The following is a 20,000-nucleotide window of genomic DNA, read 5'->3' as shown; positions in this document are numbered from 1 at the left end:
AGACCCTCCCGTAAGTCGTTTTATCGACATGTCCCATATATCGGGACAGTCTTGACCAGTCAGCGGTAAAGTTTCTCTCTCACTCTTGGAACGAGGTTGAACCAGTCCAGCTAATCACTGAAGCACGACTGTATTTTGGTTTCTTAGCGTTCTGTGTCTTTTTTTCTTAGCAACATGCAAGGATTTACGCTGTAAAAATTACGCCGAGTGTGTTGAAATTGACCGACAGCCAACGTGTCAGTGTCCAACGGCGAGCGAGTGTTCCACCTCAGCTTTTCCAGTTTGTGGCACGGATGGCATGCAATACCAGAGTGAATGCCACATGAAAGTTAAATCGTGCGAGGCAGCGACTTTGATCTCCGTGCGCAACAAAGGCGTTTGTGGTATGTCAAACTGTTTTTGTTCTAAGAATTTACCGGTAAGATGCATTTGACTGTGTAGCGTCCGGGCATATTAGTCGTGAATTTTGGTTTACACTTATTAGGAGCTTGATTTCCCGTTGCTGTGCGAGACGTCCCCTGCGAGAAGTTCACAACCCAAAAGTCTCGATCTGCGGTGGAATGTGGCTCATCAGTTTTCGTTACTCTAGCGAGCTTAAGCAACGACAACGGCGAGGGCAACCAGACCGTCACAAACTTGCATATTTAGTGGGCAAAAACAATAGCTTTGCACGCCCTGAACGTGCATTTTTTACTTTTCTCCTTGTCTTTGACGTCGTCAGCAAAACAACGACGTAAAATAACCAACTTTGAGGTTTTATGGAGGACGTCAGCACCTGGAGATAAACTTTCATTTTCTCCCTTATTAAGCGCCGCTCATAACGTTTTCATTCCTGAAGGACTGCCAAACCTTTGTCATATTACAAAACTTGGAATAGTCGTGAAGTGATCACATTAATGAGAATTTATGTTTTGAGATGACGTTCTCGTTGCCGTTCCCGTCGTCGTTAGGGGGAAAATGTGGCGGAAATGTGTTCCTTGGACGATCCATGATTTTGCGTTAAGCACAAGCAAGTCCTCGTACGGTTATTTTGTTGCAGACCAATGAGAGGCGTTTTAGTCATCAGGCCCAATCTGATTGGCCATAACTTGACGGGTCCAGTGTTCTAAATTTAGATAATACGGTAAAGTGATGGGCCAAGGACAAATTAGACAGATTAGGCTCCTTGCCTACGAGACGATCCTAATAAAATTAGAGCATATACTGATAGGCACAGGCTTTATGGCAGACAGTTGAAGAGATTTAGTATCGCGTTTACGACAAACGTCAGCTTACAATTTGCGTTTTGCCAAAAATCAAAGAAACTTGTTTAATTTTGGCGCACTTTTCGCCTCTTATATACAGGTACGAGCACTTTCTCAAGAGAGAAATAGAAAAGTTAGGTTAAGGGAATTTTCATGATTTGATGACAAGCAATAGCCTGGCGTTTCCCGGTTCAAGTAAAAGCAATGCTAAGTATCTAATCTGCCTGATTTGAGTTGGAGTGGATATGAGGTTAGGGTTAGGATTGGTGATAAGTGTTCTTTAGAAGCTGTTCTAGAGAGACGCGTGGTTCTTTGAACACATGTGACGTTAAGTTGAAAAGAGGGATTATGGTGACACGTTGTGGCGACGGTTTGTCATAAGAACGTCCTGGACATACCAGAAGCTAATAAACTAAATAAATGGTGTTGTTAAAGCGGTTTTCAATTGAGTTTTGTAATTAATTAGCGAATTGCCTTAGTTTTGCATTTCTTCACTCAGTGATTGGTTCAAAGTTCTCGCGCCATTTTTTCAACCAATCAGAAGTGAAACTAAAACCAATCGTGGCTGGCGGGGGCACATTTTCCTGCGCTTTGTGTCGGCTACGTGTAATTAATTCGAGTTTTGATTGGTTAGCGGAATTGTCTCCGTGATTGGCCAAAGTAATTACTTTGGTTTTGGTTTTGCGACACTCCATTGAAACTCCCTCTAGCCTGCCCTATCGATATCACTGCCAAGTTCTTGCATGGTTAGGGTTAGCCAAATGTGTATGATTGGGTTCGAAGACTTCAGTATGTGATACACTGAATGAAGAGTTCTGGAGAGGCAGAGAGGCGTCTTAGTCAAGGCTACAACACCATGGGCTTTGTTTCCTACATTGCATAGGTTCTTTAAACTCCCAAATGGCACCCACAGCAAAATACAAAATTAGTAAACGCCACGATATCTTCCATTTTGATCTCAACTCCTGCATTTTGTCAATATCTGTAAATGAACATGTCGAACACACTAATCTGGGACCACTCCTAGTTTACGATAAATTTATCATCTTATAGTTTAGTCTCTTAAACGCATCTTTTAGCTGTTTTGGAAAATGAGTTTTTCTTTTAGCTAACACAATCTTTCTTTTCTTTTCAATTTCATATTTGGAATATTGGTGTTACTTCGAACAGATCGAGGTTAGTGCAATGTTAACAAATTAAATTTTAGCTTTAAGCTTTTCATTTCAGCGCTTGTTTTTCCAGACGAAACGAGACGTATCTCAAGATTTCCGAAGATGTCCGAACTTAAAAAAAGCAATTCGGTGGATGTTAAATTCGAGCTCCGGTCTTCTGCGACTGTTGCCAGTCTTTCAGGTTTACCAGTTATGCTAAAGTCATGTTCACTGTTACTGCTTGAGTGATTCACAGTCCACTGACGAACCGGGAGCCTTTGTTTCTTTTAACGAACCCAAAAATGACCAGCTCCCAACGTCAGTGGCTTCATAGCTCAGTTGGTTGGAGCGTCGCACCGGTATCGCGACGTTACGGGTTCAAACCCCGTTGAAGTCCTGAATTTTTCAGGCTTCTTTACGCAATTGCAAAAGTTGCGTTCATAACTGCGAGGATCATAGCTTCACTTGATTTCATATCCGCAGTTCATATATGATCCATTTCATATATCAGTTCATCGTTAAACCCAAAAGCCGAGTTTGAATTTGCCTTCTGCTTATATTATGAAGAGTTAATCGGTAATATGTTTTCATTATAAGATCGGAATTGACAAAACTCCTGCAATAGCTCTTACTTTGCTGGAACGACACTGATTTTAAAGTACATAGAACATTATCGCACTCGGGATACAGCATTGTCGTTTTGTTAATTGCAGATACAAAATACTAGTTAGGAATATCTTACAATGTACGTAGGAATGTCTACGTAAGATCATCTCGATTAGTGAAACATTTAAGCTACATTGGGATTGACTGGAATGCTGCGTTACTACTGCAGTAGTGGAGCTCCGTGCGCCGAAAGCACCATGGTTAAGAAAATATGGTAACCCCGAGAAATTTTTGGTTTGGGTGTGACGTCATCGTGCGATCGCCGTCCTTTCTTCCGTACGTTTAACTTTTCATGTAACGCAATACGCGAAATCTCCTACTTCTGGAACGCGCTTTTTTGGCGGGAAGTTGCATGGGCTGGAACCCGCTTTTTTTGGTGTGAAGATGCATGGCCAGTGTACTGCGCATGCGACAAGATTACGACAGACCAACAACATTACTTACGATTGTCGCAGCGTTTTACGGGGTAAGAGACTAATTTACCGAAAGGAGCAGACTGGACTGGCAAGCATACTAGTTATACAAATCAGATCTGAAACAGAAACATAAATAAAAAGTAATTGAGGAGCTCTTCCTTTAGGCTTGCCTAAACATTTAGTACATATTAAAAGAATCAAACGCTAGGTGATTCAGTAAGGCAACCTAACCGATGAAAACGCTTGATTAATGCACGCTTAATTTTTGCTTCATTCGAAAGCAGTTGAAACAGTATTTTACAGGTAGAAACAGTTTATTATTATTAAACTAGTTTATTTATTAATATATTTATAACAACTTTATGTGCTAAATGAAGACGAAGCAAAAAATCTTCACATAAACTCTTGGAAGGTAACTAATTTTTTCCCCCTGAATTCTTTCTTTTTCCTTCTTCACGCAGAGGATCCTTGCGAGAACAAGGAATGTCCTTTCTACTCTGACTGCACCTTGGACAACAACTTTGAAGCTCAATGCACATGCGTGCAGAGTTGCCCGCTGATCTTTGATCCAATATGCGCCAGCGATGGTGAAACGTACCCAAACGAGTGCGTTTTTAAAATACGAACATGCGCTCGCAATGGAAGTCTCAGTATTTTACATCAGGGCTTTTGTAGTGAGTGTTCTGTCTTGTTTATTCTCTTCCTGTGTCATTCCTTGGAATATCTCTTGGGCCCGAGATTAATTCATTAACTAATTAATTTTCCTACTGGTTTTCACCTTCCAGTTCGACTTCTTCGTGCTTTTACGTTTCTTTGCCTATTACTAGAGGCAGAGTGGCCCAGTGGTAAGGGCGCTTGTCTTGAGATCCGGAGATCCCGGGTTCAAGACCCGTTCTGATCAATTGTTGAATTTGTTCCAGGTATTCCCTGGTTCAACTTCTCAGCTGCACTTGTAAATAGCCAGTTGCGATTGTTGTTGTTCTGTTCTGTCATTTCATTGATTGTGTTTCATTGGAGCTGAAAAGGCCCGATGGGGAGTGGCCAATTAAATACGTATTGCATTGTATTTTACTTTCTACGCGCGGCTTTGCCGTCTTTTCAAGCTTCTAATACTGTCGTTTATAAATATTTATGTTCTTTGTCTTCTTCTTCTTCTTCTTCTTCTTCTTCTTCTTCTTCTTCTTATTCTTCTTCTCCTTCTTCTTCTTCTTCTTCTTCTTCTTCTTCTTCTTGAAATCTCAAAACAAATTGTTTTTCCAACTCTTTCCTCTTCTCTGTTAGCTCCTTGCTCTACCGTAACTTGTCAGTTGTATGCCCAGTGTGTGTCCAGTAATGGTACAGCTGGAGTCTGTGTCTGTCCAAACGGCTGTCTATCCAATTCCAGCCACGTTTGTGGAACTGATGGCAACACCTACGAGAGTGAATGTCATCTTCGAGCTGATTCCTGTGAGCGGAAAGCAAATCTGTCTGTTCGACACGTGGGAAAGTGTGGTAAGATTTGGCTTCTTGTAATCTTGATTTCACTTCAGCAACTGTTTTATTTCGAAGCTCAGTCACTTCACGCTTAATTGATGATTTTTATGATCACAAAGTGCGAAAGTTGTTCTCAGATAATGCTATTTCTCTTAAGGTTGCTAATATTGCATATTTCCCTTAAGCTTAATAAGTATTTTATAAAGAGCCTTATTTCTGGGCTTTTCTTTTTATTTGCATTCTCCTTGATTAGCATTTTTCATCCAGAGTCGTTCACGTTAACTTCATCATGTCATTTTAATCGTAATCATCATTCTTGGAGTAATGGTATCAGGCATCGTCGTAATCATAATTATCATAATTTCCATTATCATCGTCGTTATCAAATTGTTTAATTCTTTGTTACTTTTCTTATAATTATTGTTCTAACTCATTTACCTTTTTGATGGTTACTTCTTTTTTTCTTCATGCTATCAAAGATCCTTGCTATTCCAAGAAGTGCCCACCTTACGCGGAATGTGTGTCTCAATTCGGGACCTTTGCACGGTGTGTCTGTCCGTCCAAATGTTCACTAGTGTATAACCCAATATGTGGTACGGATCGCAAAAGCTACTTCAACTTGTGTGCTCTGCAGCTAACAGCCTGTCAGTCAAATTTGACAATTAGAGCTGCTTACAAAGGAACATGTGGTATGATATATTTTGACCCGTGATTGTCATGCATCTTAAGCATGCGCTTTTCCATAACTTGCAAACTCTAGGCTTCGAATAGACCTTTTTACCTATACGGCTGCCATTTTGATTTCTATTGTTTCGAATAGCTATTATGGGATGCCCAGGGGGCAAATACACATTAATTTGCCCCCTGAGCATCCCATAATGTCTTTCGAAACAATAGAAATCAAAATGGCCGCCGTATTGGTAAAAAGGTCTATTCAATCCAGCGGTTTAGTTTAATACAAAGGAATGCTCTTGGCGGCAGGCGTTGGACCGTTCAACAATAAATCGAATTCGTACATCTCATCACTCCAGGTAGCACTGTTACTATTTGCAAATGGAAACACTGTTTTCCTCCTTTTTCGGAATCAAGGTCGCTGATAAACTATTTGGCAAAGCAAAGCAAGTCAAGTAGACAACGTTGTTTTTTACATGCCCGTTACTGTGACTGACGACAGGAAAAAGACGAATGAGATTGAATCTCAAAGCTTAGAGTTCATCGGCTGTTTCTAGGAATCTGTGTGTGTGCATGAATGAAAGGTCTTGAGTAGAATTTCTTTAATTTTTGACTTGTCAAAAGGAATCACCGTACCTCTTTTTTTCTCTTCTCAATTTCTGTCATTCACTTTTTAATATCTAATCTTTCTTTCGTTACTTTGTTGCTTAATATATTTTTGTTCTTTGCCGCTGACCTATTCCCTTGAATGTGCTCAACCAATGATTGGCCTATTCCAGGCAATCCCACATCGCCTTGCTCGCGCGTGACTTGTCCTCCAAACGCCATGTGCATTGTCACAGCCAATGGCACAGCCCAGTGCGCGTGTTCCACACCGTCTTGTTCGAAAACCAGCAGTATTATCTGTGGTAACAATGGAAAAACGTACCAGAATGCTTGTGAAATGGAAATCGAATCTTGCCAAAGCAACGAGACTATCTCTGTCATGCATGACGGGCCGTGCAAAGGTAAGTCGAACTATTTCCTCATTACTGCACCGCCTCTCGCTAAATTCTTTCCTTTAATCCTTTTAATAGTACAGTTTTCGAATTTCTTGCGTGGCTGCACATATGTTTTCGACACTCTTACCATCGAGAGGATGAACAGTTTTCTCGCCTTGATGACTTCCGAATTTCTTTCATTATATGCTCATTTCCCGGGAGAACGCCTCTTCCCTGTTTTATGAATGAGTAGCAATATGATAGAATGTAAAAAAAAACTGCCCAAGAATGGACTCCAGCTGACTCGCTCTGATATTGTATCTTCTTATCGCTTGAGTACAAACCAGCAGCGCAAAATTTGAAGAGAAACTTGTAGAGTTTGATGAATTTAATCATGAGCGTGACTAACTCTAGGATGAAGGAAGATCAATCCTGATCGCAAAATTTTTCTACAACATGCATACCACGTGACTTGCAATCGCTTGATCTCCTATCAGTGGCACAAAACAGTAATCTTGTTACGTCATCCTCGCTATCTCGATGGTAGAAGCCAATGAAGCTAGTAAGAGATTTGTTGCTTTTTGCACCAACATGGCGGCGATAGTGCCCATTATGATACTAGGGAACTTAAGCAACGGCGACGGCAACGAGAACGTCATCTCAAAATGTAAATTCGCATTACAGGGTATTGTAATCACTTCGTGACTATTTCAACCTTTTTAATTTGACAAGGGTGTTGTAGTTCCTCAAGAATGACACTGGTCAGAACTCAGCGTAATTTAGGGAAGAAAATAAAAATTTATCCTCAAGTGCTAACGTTCTCCATAAAACCTCAAATTTGGCTATTTCACGTTGTTGTTTTGCCTACGACGGCAAAGAAATGGACAACAGTGAAAAACGCATGTGCAGGGCGTGCAAAGCTGTTGTTTTTGCCCACTAAATATGCAAATTTGTGACGTTCTCGTTGCCGTCGCCGTTGTCGTTCCTTTAAGTTCCCTGTTATCTTAACGAAGCTTTGATTGGTTTGTTTAAAAGTAATTTCTGGGTTAACGTTAAGTTACATAGCGAGAAGGGGCGAGTAATTGGTAAAACCAAGAGAAAATGCCGGAGGGTGAGAGAGGGAGTGTCCGTGGGCGTCGGCCGAGATGTGTGAATCTTACAAAAGTTAATTGGCAGCTTAAGCACGCGCGTTTTTGAAACGCGGACGGCAAACGGAAGTGAGCTATTTGCCCTTTTAACTTGTCTTTTCTCCATTAAAGATGATTAGTATAAAAATATGGGAGACACCACTGTCCTGGCACGCGAAATGTTCTCTTCCGGTTGCCGTCCGCGTCTCAGAAACGCGCTTACTTTAGCTACCTATTTTTTGATCGGAAGTCTTTTGCCGAGACGTCCGCGACTATTAAGCATGACGTCATGGGAACTTATGTAGCATTTTGTTATGGCGGCTGTTGGGTATTCAGTATGGCTTTCGCAGGTGCATGTATTCTTCATCCAGCAAGCCATTACCTTCACAAGAAATTGTAAAATCTATCTCCAACTCCGGGTTTTGGGGGCAAGATATACCAATTTCCTTGCCTCTCAAACTCGTTTTCGTCACTCAACAAACCTTAGTTCCACTTGGACGTCTCGGGAAACAAACTTCCGTTTTGGTGACACTAAGAATAACTTAACTGAAATTAACATATCCCAAGGGCTAGGCTGGGCGACTCCCTCTCTGTCTCCTTAATTTTCCCTTGGTAAAACTACACAAAATGGACTGGACTGCCACGACACAGCCACTTTAATAAGAAGAGCAAACTATACTAATGCCAAATGTAACAGTCTCATTCAAATCTTACCTCTTTCCTCGAGATCCTTGCTACAGAGGAAAGTGTAAACATGGAGCGGTATGCCATCCGGTCTCAAACACTACAGCTCGTTGCGTGTGCAGCATATGTCACTTCAGATACAAACCGGTTTGTGGCAGTGATAACCGGTCGTACCTGAATCACTGTTTTCTCAGACGCCAGGCGTGTCTTGCCCAGTCCCCTATTTCTATGGTGCATCATGGTCGATGTAGTAAGTCTCATATAATGTTGTTACAATGAAAGAAAGAGGACTCTCAGGCAAGGAGTTTTTTACTTAACAGATTTCCTTCATTTCTTCTGAAATTTATTCTGAGAATTGCGTGGCTCAGTTTGGGAGGCTGCGGGATGAAATCCCGCTCAGACCACATGATCGAGGGATTTGTCCCGCAACCAAATCCGTCATGCATGCTGCTAAATAGTCAACCGTTTTTCCTCATTTCAATCGTGTTCTGTTAACATTGTTATTTTGCTTTGTTTCTTTCCATTCACGACTCCTTCAAGCTTCAAACTTTAAATGAATGGCTTTTTGCCTTAATACATCTGAATAATCTCAGCTCATTTTCTCCTCCTACCTCTTGTGTTTAACATTGAATGTTTTTTTTATATCACGTTTAAAACTATTTTGCTAACTTTTCCGGTCACTTTGCATTGTTAATTGCATTGTTGATTGCCACGTAGCGTGTTAATTGCTGATGGGGTTTAAAGATTCAAAATTTTCCTTGGAAATTATTCTATCTTCCTGTAAAACACCTTCTCACTCTTCTCAGCATGCAATGCCACTCGCTGTCAATTTGGCGGGAAATGTATGCTCCGGGAGGATGGGGCCGAGACGTGCCAGTGCCCGCGCGGCTGCTCTCTTCTATTTGATCCTGTATGTGGAAACAATAGGAAAACGTACATGAACCTCTGTGCTCTCAATCTCGACAGATGCCAAACAAATGGGATTGTAGCGCTTGCTCATAAAGGAAGATGTTGTAAGAAAACTCTCAGTGTCTTGTTATTCTTTATATCTTGCCCGAATTCTGTTGTCTCCTTTTTGCTCACAACCTCGTGTTTGCTTGAAGTATTTTCAATGTTTTAAGTAGTTGTGTTGCCCGGTCACTCACGCAGGAGTCTGCTTCCTGCAATTTACTTGTTCCCACAGAAATAGATAACAGTCGAGGTGGTTTTGCCGCATCCTCGGCGACTTTCTCAAGTTTTTAAACTGAAAATGCGACCTTTATCTCAAAACGGCACCACGAATAATAGGGAGTTCAAGCAAAGTCGACGAGGCTGAGGTGAAGCCAAACCAAAACTGTACTTTTGCTCGCTGTTCACGTTGGATGAAATTTTATTCCATTTCTCTTATCCCCGTACACTCCCAAACGACAGCATGTTATTAGTACATCTTACCTTATCAAGGAATTTTGTGAAAAGAATGAGCACTAGACTCTTTATCTCGGTTAACTTCAGCGCCCTTACAATCAATTTAGTCAAGGGAAATTTTGATTTTCCCGCAACAGCCGTGACATGGGTCAATGCGAACGTGATGTAATAATCGTTAAGTGGTGACCGAATCCCGATTCGCGAATCCCGTTTTGAGAGCAGTCCCGTCGTCGTTGCTTCAACTTCTTATTAATAAGACCTGACTCAACGTTTTGTTCATATAAAAAACGAAAAAAAGGAGCATTTAAATTGCAACGATGAATCTGTGGTGAAGTGCTTTAGTAGGGTGTCGTTTCACCCGAACGCGATAAAGCAGGACTTTCTCTGGACTTTCTCTTTTTCAATTTTCCTTCGGCTATCACAGCCGGCGATTTGCCCAATAGTATTACCTCATTCTTGTCTTATGCATTAGATTATCTTTTACGCAGAACTCGACCTTATGTAACATTATATTAATTCAGAATTGTCTCTCTAACTTAACTTTCTTAAATGTTTGCCAGTCCCTGGCTGTGCTCAAACCAATTGTCGTTTCTATTCGTCTTGCGTGGAGCGGCCAAACGGTCAAGCTGTTTGCGTCTGCAACGAAACATGCGCTCTGGCTTTAGATCCAGTTTGTGGTAGCAACGGCAAAACTTACATCAACGAATGTCTACTTCGAGTTGATGCCTGCAAGCAACGACGAAGCTTCGCTGTGCTGGCTCAAGGAGCTTGCAGTAAGTTCTCTTTTTTTTTTTCGTTCTACAGCATGATCTCGAATGCCGATACAATAAGTCTGCTTTAGCTACAAATTGTTTAGCCTCCAGTCGCATCACGGCGGTTGATGGGCGATGTGAATTATTTCCTGAAATCACGGCACCGTTTGATTAGGCCAAAAGGCTGATTTAGCAACAGAACGGGAACGTCAGCGGCGACGGCGCGCGCAGAAAAAACACCAATGAGAATTCAGAATAGAATAGACTCCACTCTTTTCTTCTCTATTCTAAATTCTCATTTGTAGTTTTGCTGCGCGCGACGTCGCCACTGACGTTCCCGTTCTGTTGCTAAATCAGCCTAAAGTTATTAACGGGACGACAACGAAAAAGTAGGGAGCGTTGTAGGCCAGTTGAGTTCTACGGCATTCAGTTTGCAAGGACTTTTTATCCCGCACTGACAACGGAGTGGAGTTGTGTTCGGAAGTCCCGAATTCAACCCCTACTTACAATTGAGTTTTTTACCTTTGTTCTCTTTCAAACAAATCGCTCTACCTTCAACATTTAAGTATCACCATTGGCTCTTTACCTTTTGTGGCAACTGCTGCCGTAGCAATATTCACCTAAACGTCATAGACCACATACAGTCATAGACCGTCAATTTTTCACTTCTTATGTCTGTTTTGTCAGCGGTAACATGCAGATACCACGCTGTTGTGACTCTTTAAACCCTTTCACTCCAATGATCGAAATGTTCATTCTCCTAACTAGTACCAGAGATTCTTCTTCTTTTGGTTAGTCATAAGAATTTGGTGATCACACCTCTTAAGCTCATAATTATCTTCATTCTCAATACCTGTCTGACTGACATTTTATTGAAATTGTGAGGAGAATTTACATGCCGATCAAACCTTGGAGTCAAAGGGTTGAGGGCTACTTTTCTCTGTTCTTGTTGTGTTGTTCCTCTGCTCAATTGTTGTTGTTTTTTAAACCATTCCTGAGAGCCTGTAATGATACATGAAGTTGCGTACTGACTCCCAAAAGATGTGCCTTATCTCTTTCTTTGCATGAAGTCCTATCTTTTTTAGAGCTTCTTCTACTCTGGTCTTCCATTTCTTTCCTTCTCAGCGCCTTGTGCCATTCTCAACTGCGACTTTTACGCTAGATGTAAGGCTCAGCTAGACGGCTCCCTGAAATGTGTCTGTCCGAGGCAGTGCCCACTGTCCTTCGCTCCTGTGTGTGGCACGGATGGACAGACCTATCCTAACGAGTGTACTCTACAAGTGCAATCCTGCAGAAGTCAGACCCGTATTACGGTCGCTAAGAGACGGTCTTGTGGTGCGTACTAAAATTGTCGAAATGTAACAGCGAGGTACTGTTTGACTAAAAGCTAGCTTGCATAAATTTTGTTCCCTCTAGCTCCTCGATTGAAAACGTATCCTCTGTTATCCGCTATCTAACGCGTCTTTTCTTGGAATAGGATCTTGCTAATGCTGTTAAAAGCCTTTAGAAATAAAGACAGGTTACGTCCCTATCTCGCATTTACGAGAGTTCAAGTTCTTGATTATCACTGATCAACTATCGCTATAGTGATAACCCGTAACGGGTACCTTTGTAAGCACCTGCACACTTAATTTAAGCTATGTTTCTTTGCGGAAAACCAAATCCCGTTTTTAAAACCTAAGAAGGATTTTGCGTTTCGTTACAGAAAAAGATAATTTTGTTTCTCAGGAATTCATACACAGCTGATACCTCGTACAGTATCCCGTCTGTGATGGGCTCGTTGATCACACCATTGGCAAACGAACCAGTGTTTCGTCAGATATTTCGGACACAATAGCCCTTTTCACGGTTAGTTTTTCTCATTTGCATCATTTGCATCTCATTTGCAATCTAACGTGGATGCGAGGCAATTTCGGGTTAAAACTACAAAATAGCCCGAAATTGACTCATACATGCTTGATTACATTGTAATGCAAATGAGAAAAACTAACCGTCAAAAGGACTATTGGCCATTTTCGATATATTAAAATTCAGTCCAAAACAAAAGACACCATCTCGAGGCTCTGGGGAATAAATATAAGGATTTGTATGAGTTTGTGCTCGAGAGCCTCGAGATGATGCCTTTTGTTTAGGACTGAATTTCAATATATCGAAAGTGGTCTATTCAAATCAGAATTTTCTGCTTCAGCGGATTTGACGTTAGCGCATGTGGCCAGTTTCGAATGTGTTGGTTTCCTCTTTGCTCTGCCTTCTGCGTAGCAAGCGATTCCTTGGGGATTTTACCGTGGGAGGGCTGGTTTTAAATCTTAATACGCATGAGCTGGTGATGATTCCGTTTCTCTTACCTTCCCCTCCCCTCCTCTTGTTTCCTCTCGCCCCATTTCGCCCGCAACGGAAAATCGGCGTTCTTGCGCAGAAACCTCACAGAAACACTTGCTACACAAGTCATTCATTAATCTTCTTGTGACTACAATATTTAATGCTTTCTAAAGTCTGCACAGGTAGAAATTGTCTTCGTCCCGCTTCAAGGTCTGCAAGACACATCGGCAGACGCTTGGCCGCTGAAGATACAATTTCTGGTTCCTCCCGTTGTGAGTTCTGATGGCATCTTGCCTTAAAACTATCAATTTATTTTCTTACTTTTTCTCCCTGCAATTGGTTTCTTCTTATACATGTGTTCTTTTTATCGAAATGCATTTGCTATTGATTGTACCCCGTTATCGTAAACCATCCCTGTTTCACTCACTCTGGTTTATCTCATTAGTAATGAACTATTGATGTCTTGTTTTATACTAACTTCCAGACTGCAAAGACACTCGCCTGTGTGGAGAGTTGCGTAGGGTTTCAATAATTTTAAAGATCTCGTGTTTGTTCTTGTATTTGTTATGATCAACGGATCGATAACAACGCCGGCTTGTAATGAGGAAAAGTTCTAAACGATTTTTTCTCGTGGTGGTTGTCATATAAACCTCTTTACAAGTATATTTTGGCTCTGTCTATCATCCCGTATAGCGCCAACGCTTTGGCAGAATATACCGCGTCCTGGAGTTCTTAAGCATCTTAAATTCCCCCTATCATTTCCTTTAGATAAGATATGATCTGATGTCTACATTTTACAATTTAACGAAAATAAGACGCGTCATAAATAGGAAAGGGTTCTCAGCTATTTTTATGTTGTCCACGTCTTCAAAAAGGCTTGAACGTTTTCGTATATAAGACATAAACTGTAAGTGCGCATACGAAACATTTTTCAAGTTTACCGACACACCACTCGAAAGGTTGCATTTAATGAATCCGTAACACGTCGTGATCGCGCCAATCCGTCGATAGCTTTCTACCTACTCTTCTTGCATTTCCATCTCATTCTCTGTACGCAACACAACATGTTCCAGTCAACACGAACGCATAACCGATACGGCCCGTTTAAGAACGCTTCTCAGATAAGACCCGCGTCTCTCATGAATGGCCCTGGCTAACGATTCATGCAGCGAAAAACTTCCTATTGTCATAGTTAAAGTTCATTAATACACGTTTACTCTTGTAACGGACGTTTTTTTGTTGTTATTTAAGTTAGTAGGGACTTATAGCTGCGACAACGACAACGCCGTTGAAAACGATTCATTTTTCGATCATTCCTTCTCGTTCTTGTTCTGTAATATGGGCGAAGTGTCCTATTTCTGGTACGGACTGTTTCAAAGAAAAAACAGAGAATGACAATTTTAACTTTGTATGCTCACGTCAAAACCCTAAATTATGTTATTTCACTCGCACTAACGAGTGCTACATAGTCCTTTCCGATAAAACTCCGTAGAGACGGATAATTCGTCCCGGCGGATTGCGCGTTTCTGGTATAAAAACGGCCTTTGAGTTTTGTGACTTATTCCTTTCCTTATTTACCTTGAGTTTTTATTTAGTTATTTACGTGAGACCAATAAATGACACATAAATTGGTCTGGAGAATTGTTCTAATCGAGTTTGCAAACGGCCGGAATTTCCGAATGCGTTTCGTGATTTGTGGGTAGTGAATGAATGTGTGTGGGCTCGTACAAATTGAGAACTATCAAACCATGACATCATTCATTCATTCATTCATTCATTCATTCGTTTAATCATACATACAATTCATTTTTCGTCTGTAATTACCTCCACTTTGTCATTTTTCTCCAGCTACAGCGGCAGGATTTAAAGGCAATTCTTTCATGACATACAAAGCCTTGTCTCAAGTTAATAAAATAGCAGATATTCAAATGGATATACGACCCATTAGTCGCTCTGGAGTGTTGCTGAACAGCAAGGCGTCCGGCAAAAGAAACAACAATGATTACATCTTCATTGTATTGATACGCGGATGGGTGACTTTCAGGTAAGCCTTTAATAATACAGCAACTGCCCATTGACGGGTAAAATCATTTAGCGTTCAACGGAGTAAAATCTTTAAGTGCCACTCTTGGGAGTGGAAGCGTTGAAAGTGAATTAAAAAGTAACTTCATCGATATCTTTAGTGATACGGAGTGTTTATATTGCCGTTAAAATCCGACCTCAGGTTGAATCCCTTCTTACGTAGGTTGAATAAGCATTCAGATGAATTGAGCAAACGTTTTTGGAGCCTAAATTAAGCCTAGAGAAAAATTAGGGTCAGGTTAGGTTTAGTTTTGGTCATTATATATGACTTATTAATTATGACTTATGATACAAAGGTAAATAATGAAAGGAATTTGGGTTGAGCATGTTCATCGTTGTAGTGTAGTGGTGGAGGCACAGGATTATAGATCTGGCCCCAGTTGTTCGAAAGGTGGATAACGCTATCCACGGGATAAATCGCTATCCATTGGATAGCGCAATTGCTTTGCTACGACTTCTCCACTAGATAATGATTTATCCGGCGGATAGCGCTAAGCCTATCCATCGTTTGAACAACAGGGGCCAGGAGGGTTCGAATTCGAGTACCATTAAGTGCATAGTACAGTTCTTTGTTCCCGTACTATATTGTAACGTTGAGGCTGAATGAATAAGTGTATGAATACAGAAACCGAAGAGATGGTGAGAAACATTAAGAAGAAGATGTGTTGAGATGCGTAAGACAGAGCTGGAGGGAAGGTATAGGTGTTTCCAGTCCCTTTTTGGGGTGTTAATAGCTGATTTCAACTAGGTGTGCAAGTTTAATCCTAGGTAAAGTGAGGATCACCAGTTTAATCTAGATAAAAACGGATTCAACCTGAGACCGGATTTGACCTACAGCATTTTCACGTATGGGGCCGAATGTGCTAAAGAATCTCACGCCGCATTCTTATCCGATCAGAGTGAAAAGCAGAACCAATAGCTGTGATTACGGTTGAGTCAACGTCTCAACGGTGTTAGTTTCAGAGAGCGCCAAAACAAGGCTTTCGGGTCAAAACAATAATTTCTTATCGAAGGACTCTGTGCTTTCTTGATTCTTGACTGTTTCCTTCGTTTTTTTTTTTTTCAAGTAATTTGAGGTTTGTCTGACCTGAATTTATTGTGGAAAGTATGGCAAGGCACTTTATGGCATATGGTTGTGTTAACCGAAGTAACAACCTCGAATGTGCGGACCTATCGAGGGTAGCTTCCATTCAACAACTGTAGTTTCTCTTCTTCAGAGAAAAACGAAAATTCGAGTGGTTTTTTTTTTTTTTCGCATTTTGCGCGCTAAATATCTTAGTCTTCTTTATAGGCTACTTTCGAAAATACCATAATACTCTTTGTTCGTCCCTCCAAATTTTGCATAAGCAATGTTTTTGTTTTCTCTTGGGACCATTATAAGTCCCAAGAAAAACTGGAAACAACGTTATGCAAAATTTGGAGAGACAAACAAAGAGTATTATGGTATTTTCGAAAGTGGCCCATATCTGATCGAATGTTGACCCGAAAGCCTCGCTTCCGTGCGTTCTGAAACAAACACCGCTGAAACGTGAGCTCAACTGAAGTAACAGTTCTTACGATTTTTTTCTTGCATACGTTTTCCCGCGCTCAGCGCTGAGTGTGTGTTTTTGCTTCGCTTTGTCATTGGTTGATTTGAATACGTGAGTCCTCTTGTTATTGGTTAACTTTCTTCTTTTTGTTTTGATTGTACAAGCCTCAATTGAATATCACTCTATTGTAAAGCGAAGAGTTTAATCTAGGAGCCTCCCATGAAATTATGGTCAACCTTCTTTTGTAAAATTCAACCAATGACTTTTTTACTAAAATAATACAAAGGAAAATTAATATCAATAATGGTTTGGTCACACATACACAAGCGAAAAAAAAGATCAAAACCAACAGTTTTTAGCTTTGCTCTCGAGATTCTGAATTCCGGTGGATATTTCTTTGATTTATCAAAAATAGTTAGCTATGATCTTTCGTTTTATTACAAAATAAACAATGTTTGAAAGTGACAACTATTTCAAGCGCTTTTTACGAATTGTTACAGTGCATTTTTCGCAGCAACTTTCAGAAAAATCTTCAAGATTCCATTCAAATCTCGGAAGCTCCAAAGAGGAATTCGAGGGTTTATTTCAGTCTTGCGGATACTGGTCACGCGTCACCTAACTTGACTGTAAAAGCAACAACCTTAATGGACGCCTTTTGCACGTGTTACGTGCCTCTCTTTATTTTTTGCTAAATACGCGCTATGGAGCGTTTTCACTCACGTGACCAGCAGCCATATTGTATTGCTGAAACAAAGGAAAGTATTTGCATAAATAGAGTTCAATTCCCAGAGGATTAGTTTGGAAGACCAAGATGGCCGCCGTGACGTCATGTGAAAACGCTCTATAAAAGGGGGAGCTTTACGCCCTGCTTTTCCTCGAATTCATCCAATCATGAATGATAATCCAAGATGGCTATCAACAAACAAGAGAACAAAGAGGGAACTCTTAAAAGATATTTTCTGGGGCGACACGAGTAACTGTAACTGTGATTTTGAGACCACAAGGACAGAAGACATATTTAATACGGACAGGTTTGACGGTAGAAGCTTTTTTGTTGCACAAGTTATCAAATTATCGACGTGTGCCCATGGAACTACACGCCAGCGTCTTTATGCTTAAAAGCAGATCGCGGCGACTTATTGGGTCGCTGCTCGCCTAAGAATGCCAGCTTTTCCAAGGATAACTGTTATCGTAATACAGCTGGTTTCCTTTGGAGAGCGTTGAGCTTGCAGTACCCTTGGTGAGGTTGAACTTTAATAATAATACCAACTTTATTCATTCAGTACAATGAAAGGGAGAGATACCAGTGGTTATCTCTATACGAGGGTGTCCGCCCGGATGTTACTGATCTAGAGTCGATTTTGAGGAGGGAGGAAAACCGGAGTACCCGGAGAAAAACCCTCGGAGTCAGATTGAGATCGACTGAAACTCAGCCCACATACGATCTCGAGGCCAGAGTTGAACCTGGGTCACAGAGGTGGGAGGCACCGTTGATAACCACTAAGCCATCCTGACTCCTTGTTTGTATTCATATTGTTTTTTTCTTCTTCCTTTTTTTCAGCTATAACCTTGGCAAAGGCCCTGCCATTTTAATTAGCAGCGAGCGTATTAATATAAACCAATGGAATAGGATTCGTGCTTACAGAAATGGTGTTCTAGGATACTTGGAAGTAAATGGCAAAGGTGTAAATGACTCCTCGCCTGCAGGCCTGTCTCAACTGAACTTGGACACCGACTTGTACTTGGGAGGAGGTGTTGAAGGCTTTCCAGCAAAGTAATGGACTTTTCTTTCGTGATTATTACCGTTACTGATATCGTTGTCTTTATTGTTACTGCTATTGATGTTATAACTAAAGGGGAAAACCGGAACAGAGTAGAGAACCGTGTAAACCCACGTGTTACGCCGAACCTAGGAACTCACCGAAGGCTCTTGGCACTGACCCGACCCAGTTACCCAAACCCCAAACGTCGATCTAGACTGCGAGCAGTCCCTTCATAAATCAGTCGAGCGGCCCGCTTTTCTGAGGCAGTTGTGTTTTGTCACGCAAACACACCAAATAAAATGAGGCTTATTTGTTTGCGTGACAAAACACGACTGCCTCAGAAAAGCGGCCCGCTCGACTGATTTATGAAGGGACTGCTCGTATTCTAACGTCGATCCAACCAGGCGCTCAGGAACTAATCTCCGAAAGCCGCATGTCAACTAATTTTCTGCGCCCGTTTCTTTGTTTTTTCAGGTATGAAATCTTCTGAAAACAAAGGCTGGTTTCTTTGGATCAGTGAGGAAATTTCGTGATAAATGGCGTGGTCTATGGCCTCGTTTTTCCAGGTCAATTCACTCTGAACGCAGTTAACGTAGTGATGTACAGCAATAATGACTTGTGTATGATGAATCCGTGCTACTATGGTGGCACGTGTCGCGTGATTGAAAACGAGGCGAAGTGCCAATGCTTGAGTGGATTTCTGGGTAGTCGCTGTGAAATAAGAGGTGTGTGAGGACATTTGTTTTATTCAATGTGTAAATTTTTAAAAGCAATTAAGAACGAATGAATGCCGGGCTTTCAAGCAGCCCCAATAGATGTTTCGGAATGACGATGAGTCCGGATGGTCTTTGCAATCGTTTACCTTCAATCAAAAAACACGAAATAAGACTTTCTCTGATTTGTAAAACCAAGTGCTAGTTACAATTGGTTTTTGGGGCATTTGGGGGGGGGAAAAAAAAAAAAAGATCTTCATGGTTTTGTTTTTCTTTTTTTTGTTGTTTTTTTTACAGACTGTAATGCATAAACTTGTTTATCGCGATTTCTGATTTTTTTTTTTTTTTTTATGTTTTCAGCCAACGTACTCGTGGCGATTTCCAGGGTGGTGAGATGGGAAGGAATTCTTACATTCGGCTAGAACCCTATGATATTGAGAAAGAGACGAAGTTCGCTGCCCGTTTTTTTGAACAATACTCCCCGAACTGGACACCAGGACTCATAATCGTAACGGAGTCAAAGGGGGATTTCATCTCTTTGGCCATGCGGGCAGGAAAACTGGAATCAGGTGCGTAACTTACTGTTACAAAATTCGCCTTCGTTGGCACAGAGCGTAATTTTAGCGGACGAGCGCTTAGTTAGTACTGTCGCGAAACTATTTGTGGGCTCCATCTGGAATTTTTGAAGCAACGCAAGGAGTGAAGAGAGAAAAAAAATGCCAACTGAAAGGGATGGGGATAAGCGGAAAGTGGATATCGGTGAAGGGGTTCGGTGTTAAAAATCCATCATGGCGGCTATCCTTCACGAAGAGTTACTCGTTCTTAGTTGAAGGATTGACCCTACAACACTTTATCTACTGAACAGCAGTGTTATGGTACTAGGTCAAACAACAATTTATTTCTAAGAAAGATTAGGTCATTTTTGTGACGTTTAAAAAACGTTACCGTGGGCAACAGGAAAGCCCTGCAAATACACCCGTTTTTTGGCATTAGCTTCTCATATCTCAAATAACGAATTCGGTGGC

General features: G+C 41.1%; 3 protein-coding genes across 3 annotated transcripts in view; all 3 read left to right on the top strand.

Annotated features, from left to right (window-relative positions):
- LOC138053176 (uncharacterized) overlaps nucleotides 1–7,869 on the top strand; it is a 126,332-nt gene extending 118,463 nt beyond the window's left edge. Inside the window, exons 69-73 of the mRNA XM_068899838.1 lie at nucleotides 171–383; nucleotides 3,939–4,064; nucleotides 4,759–4,968; nucleotides 6,402–6,629; nucleotides 7,862–7,869. Coding sequence (XP_068755939.1) covers nucleotides 171–383; nucleotides 3,939–4,064; nucleotides 4,759–4,968; nucleotides 6,402–6,629; nucleotides 7,862–7,869 — 785 coding nt within the window. The remainder of the gene's footprint in view (nucleotides 1–170; nucleotides 384–3,938; nucleotides 4,065–4,758; nucleotides 4,969–6,401; nucleotides 6,630–7,861) is intronic.
- A 2,092-nt stretch (nucleotides 7,870–9,961) lies between these two features.
- LOC138053175 (agrin-like) overlaps nucleotides 9,962–20,000 on the top strand; it is a 30,371-nt gene continuing 20,332 nt past the window's right edge. The window contains exons 1-5 of the mRNA XM_068899837.1: nucleotides 9,962–9,977; nucleotides 10,378–10,590; nucleotides 14,737–14,932; nucleotides 18,061–18,273; nucleotides 19,336–19,544. Of these exons, the coding sequence (XP_068755938.1) occupies nucleotides 9,962–9,977; nucleotides 10,378–10,590; nucleotides 14,737–14,932; nucleotides 18,061–18,273; nucleotides 19,336–19,544 (847 nt within the window). The remainder of the gene's footprint in view (nucleotides 9,978–10,377; nucleotides 10,591–14,736; nucleotides 14,933–18,060; nucleotides 18,274–19,335; nucleotides 19,545–20,000) is intronic.
- Nucleotides 14,714–20,000, top strand: part of LOC138051453 (pikachurin-like) — a 35,585-nt gene continuing 30,298 nt past the window's right edge. Inside the window, exons 1-2 of the mRNA XM_068897648.1 lie at nucleotides 14,714–14,932; nucleotides 18,061–18,273. The gene's annotated coding sequence lies outside the window, so the exon portion shown is untranslated. The remainder of the gene's footprint in view (nucleotides 14,933–18,060; nucleotides 18,274–20,000) is intronic.

This window comes from Montipora capricornis, chromosome 6 (genome assembly GCF_036669925.1).
Source record: "Montipora capricornis isolate CH-2021 chromosome 6, ASM3666992v2, whole genome shotgun sequence".
NCBI lineage: Eukaryota > Metazoa > Cnidaria > Anthozoa > Scleractinia > Acroporidae > Montipora > Montipora capricornis.
Note: the sequence above shows the minus strand (reverse complement) of the source record. Positions and strands in the feature narration are given on the sequence as shown.